Below are 5086 nucleotides of genomic sequence, written 5' to 3'. Positions count from 1 at the left end.
ACAGCCAGATGTTTGTGTGCTTAATTTTGGATGGGGACTGTACATACTCATCCTACAGCCCACAGGCACAATTGACTGGTTTAGGAAACCTACAAAAATATGCATTTTAATGGCTTATACTAATATTTTTTTTTTAGTACAAGTGTTAAACTGGAAAGCAGAGTATCACTAGCAAGATGTTCTGCGGTATGGTTCCTTGAGCATTGGAAAAGAAAAGTGATCTCAGAAAAATGGAAAGCATGCCCTGTTTCTCATAAATGAGCAAAGATTCCCCCATCTGGCACCAATCCAGAGGGCAAAGCAGCTGTGCCTGGAATCTACTTAGTCAGGAGGACTTAAGAGGTACAGAACTCAGCAAGCTGCCTAAACAGATTGTCTGATGGGTGTCTAACAAGGAGACATTGTGCAAAGCTTTGGAAGAATCGAAAATGCACTATACACAAATTGAAAACTTGAAATTAATAACACATAATTTTATTATAACATCCTTAAAAATTAAGAAAATGCATATATGAGAGAAAAAACCCTCAAGCCTAGAATTTAATAACAAGATCCAGAAATAATACTAAACCAAAATAAATTACGAGAATGTGTGCTAAATATGGAAAATCAGGACACTGAAGGAAGGTTCTCCACTTCCTCACAAGATCTACACAGGCATTGCTGTAAAGACATTTCTGAGCACTGAGATTCTACACTGAGCTGAATCTTCTAACTTTTAAAAGATGCATTGTAACAGGAGATGTGCTTTAAAGGAGTTCAAACACCAACATTTTCTTGGCTTTATTGATGTGTTTTCTACTACTGGAAGAAGCAGAGACTAACTTTTTGGCCCCATTTCCTACAAGCGTTCTGTTTTTCAAATCCTGAGTTGCATATTTGCTCTCTGCTAAATGTTAGTGTGGATCTTTTCCTTGGAAGATGTAACCTGTTTTGTGGAAGCTTGTTATCTCCACTAGGCTTATGCCTTGAGAGACTAACTCAACAGGCAGATTTTCTTCAGTGTCAAGATCACCTCGGTTCAGGAATCTACCAGGAGACTATTTACAACCTGCGAAAGTTGACATCCCCCTTCTGTGGGAAGATAATTGGAAACTAAATAGTCTAAAGACGACGGTACAGCTCCTAGAAGGGTTTTAAATCTGAACCAAAGGGATGTTTATACAATGATCTGCTTTCCAAAAAAATTTTAACCATCCCCAAGTCATTGGTTCAGATTCCCACATCATACAGGAACTTTTCAGAATTTTCACACATGCAGATAAACAAGATGTATCTTCCAAGTAATTCACCTAAGCCTCAAGCTCTAATATATAAGGTGAACCATCTCCACAAAAACAATTTTGGGTGAGAATGCTTTATAGCCTATTGTTCGGCAAGAAACTGCTGCTGACATCAGAGAACTGGTTGACATACACTGGATATAAACTAGACCTAAACCCCAGGATTATTTGAACACTGCTCTAGAGCAGAGCTGAAGAGCACAAACAGATTATTATACAAGTCTGAACTATACACATTTGTACTTTTCCAGTTTGTCTAGGGTCTTTCAACAAAGAAAAGAATTACAATGTTAACTCTTGTCGAATTAAGCAAAAAATATATAGGGAGGGGGAGGGAAAAAGATGAACAGTGTGAAAATGCAGTCCTCAGATATTTTTAGCTCACTATCTATTGTGCAGCAATGTGTGCAGCCAAGCAGAAGCTAAACCAAGAACCACCTCCACTACTTGTACTGTTTTATTAAAGGAAAACGTAACAGACATCAGGAGCAGGGGAATGGGCGAGAGAGCACAGTCCATGCTCCATTCAAGCGATAAGCAACAGGAACTCAAACTGTGGTGTTTTCCCCTGTGTTTATCCCTGGAAGCAATACTGAATGATAGTGAAAAAAAAAAAAAACCCACCACCCCCAAAAACAAAAAAATCAACCCCCACCAAACTGAGACACCTCAGCATCTCCTGAGGAATGCCAGTCCCTGCTTCCCCTACAGGCATTTGTAAGTCGCACAGTCCAATCAATAAATCAGATCATAAAATGATTAGCAGCAGCGTTAGTTAATTTATTCACTGAAAAATAACTCAGGCTGTGTCTCAGGTCTCATAAATAAAGAAAATGTTTATAACTGAGTTACAGGTGGGTGACTCTGAGGGATGTAGAGGATTGTGGGAAAAACAATGACTTCAAGGGTCAGAAATAGCCTTTCTATAATACAGCTACAGATTTTTCTTCTGGAATTAAATTCTTCTGAGACTTTTTTTTTTGTGGAGTCAGCAAAACTATTTTAAGTAGAGTTCATCAACATCCACAAACTTGGGGATGCCTGTTCTGCCGCCCGTATGGGTGAACGCAGGGGAAGTGGAAGAAAGAAGTATAATATGAAATGGTTGAGTGACTGAAGTAGGAACAAGCACTGGCTCCAAAGCTCTCTGTGTTGCTGGAAAAGAGACTCACGTCCTTCTTCTGCCTCCTCACTGACGGAAAAGGGTGTGTGTGCAGGTTTTCCAAGCTAAAAGGCAGAGAAGAAGCAGGTGCCCTGGTGAATACAGCCTCCTTTGGGTTCAAAGGCCGGCATTTGGAAAGGCAGCATCCTCTATCTGGTATCCCTATGATTTAAAGGCCCTGTGTCAAAGGGTGCACACCGTTCATTCGCAGATACTATGTGAAAGCTTAAATTTCAAGTGGGTGTTGATGGGAGCCAAGTGGGAGCAGTAAGTCTGGTGAGCACAGGAATATCACACAGGATTAGAAAGGGACTCAGCTCTTGCCTTCATCCTGTGCTCTCCACGAAAGGGAAAGGTGAAGAATAAGCAGACATCTTTGTCACATGTCTCAGCTGCTTTAGTCGTCAACATTCAAAATTAAACTATGAGGAATCGAGTTACTTCACTCACCCTTCTTATCTGAGTAAAAAGGCTGTGGTTAGTGCCACGGCACCCCAGCTAAGGCTGGTTTTGGAACCTGGCCTGCAATGCAGACAAGAAGGACTATCACAGTCACCATCCAAGAAATGGCTCCTTTGCTGTGGTCACGAGTTGGCTTGAATTTACTTTGTTTTTCTGGTGCTACCTTTAAATGCTGCATCTCGGTTAGCCTCAAAAGGGTGAAATAGTAAATCCCTGATACCCTCTGCAAATAGAAGCCTGGCAGCATTTTCTTAACAGATGTTAAGAATTATAAAAGGTTGCACTGCTATTTTCTCTGGTTATTTGCCAAATTAAGCCCAAAGCATCCCTACCAATAAGCTGGCATTTAGAAAAGCACTTCAGTACACAGTCACAGCTGGATGATCTATTCACCAATATCCTTCCTTCCACTCCCCACCCATCAGTGGGATTTGCTGCAAAATGATTAACTGCCTTACCACCATCTGCGCTCAGGTTCCATTAGTAACCTAGGCATTTCAGGAGATCCCAGGCCTGCTCAAGCTAAGTCCAATTACTGCTTGCTGACTCATCAGTCCAGCTAAGCAAGCCTGGAAAATGCAACAGATAACCAAACGCTCTCAGAACAAATTAACCTCTACAAGAAAAAAGGCACGTCACACCTCAGGAACAAATCAACCCCTACATAAACAGGTACTTCATGTCCTATCCCGCCAGTGTTAACCATTGACAAATACAAGGAAAAGCTCAGGTCAGGCCATGGCTGCTTGACTCAGGTTGCTGAACAAGACTACCTTGCTTGCTGGCAGACGCTGCAAATCCAAGCCTTCTCCTTCTTCTGGTAAGAACTGCAGCTCTTGCAGATGTTGTACTTGCAGTCTTGGCACTGTCGCTTGCTGTTGATAAGAAACGTGAAAGGGGAACAGCAGCGAATACAGCAGTGGTCGTTGAACTTGTGCTGCTTGGAAAGGATGCTGCACTTGCTACCCTCTTCATCCAACTTCTGCTTCAATTCACTAGAACAGAAAGCAAAAGAACAAAAAAAATAGACAAAATTTCAATGGGAAATGTCCCCTTTGCCTTTCACCTCTTTCCACATCGTCATGCTATACTGTTCAAATAATTTTTGCAGGTGTGAAATAAATACCAGAATGCACATTCTAAATCCAGAACCGGGAAGGAAAACTCATATATTCCCTGGAGTCACCCATGGCTCATCCATTTAAACTCTGTGAGCCATGAGCTAGGGCAAACAATATCCCTTCCCTCAGCCCCAGCGAGATAACCCTCAGGAGAGCCAGGCTACTGCTCCAGGTCGTCCAGCTGTGCAAAGTCACAGTGGCATGTGAGAATTTGGGGCTGGTTTCAGAACACGTTACAAATCAAAAAATCTGCCTATGAAAGTCAAATGGCTTAGTGCACAGTAATAAAAAAAATCCTACCGATCAACACTTTTGGAAATAAAAGTGCTAAGTTTGCTTTGTTCTGACTTGCCATATTATTCATAATCGCTCCAATTTGTCAAGGGAGGTTAATCACATACTTCATTTCAGAGACATTTGAGTGTTTTAGTAGTTGGGACCAATTCTAAGTCAACTGCCAATTATTCATGAAAGTGTTTGCAGACCCCTAAAGTTTTCTGTATTCCAGTAGAAGAGCTCATTTATTAAATAAAATAAATTGTGTGTCTGGTATTCAATAATTTGCTGTCTCCCATTTTACAGTGGTTTTGATATTTTACAAATTAGGCAATATATTCCACAGTATGAGTAATAAAAACATCCAGAAGGAACAGTTGTGTAAGTAGACAAGTCTGCAAATTCATCATACAGTTTCTGGCATATACAACTAGGATATACATTAAGAGAAAACAAAAATCAGGGTTCATGAAAACAGTGTTAAATAAAAGCTTATAGAACAGTGTGCACATACATATACTGATTCTTGTAATTTCTCAGAATTAATGTTGGCTACCTGACTATTTCCAATTGCTGATAAGCACCCCTTATAAGACTAGAGTAACATACAAGTTTAAACAACATGTAAAGGTACTACAAGAGAGAGACTAAGTTGCAGGAAGACAGTGTCTTGACATGCTGGCTTGCACTTAAATTAATGCTTAAGTATCTGGGTACAGAAAAAGAAGAATACACTCATTGCATACTTATGCAGGAACTCAATCAAGATCGTCTAATAGCAT

General features: G+C 40.5%; 1 protein-coding gene across 1 annotated transcript; it reads right to left on the bottom strand.

The window, feature by feature from the left end:
- Positions 1-3676: 3676 nt before the first annotated feature.
- MOBP (myelin-associated oligodendrocyte basic protein) lies at positions 3677-3902 on the bottom strand (the record flags this gene model as incomplete). The annotated part of the gene is made up of 1 exon (XM_010152189.1): positions 3677-3902. A coding segment is annotated over one exon (226 nt), but the record flags the coding sequence as incomplete, so codon positions are not given.
- Positions 3903-5086: the final 1184 nt, after the last annotated feature.

This window comes from Eurypyga helias, unplaced genomic scaffold (assembly GCF_000690775.1).
Source record: "Eurypyga helias isolate BGI_N326 unplaced genomic scaffold, ASM69077v1 scaffold7215, whole genome shotgun sequence".
NCBI lineage: Eukaryota > Metazoa > Chordata > Aves > Eurypygiformes > Eurypygidae > Eurypyga > Eurypyga helias.
Note: the sequence above shows the minus strand (reverse complement) of the source record. Positions and strands in the feature narration are given on the sequence as shown.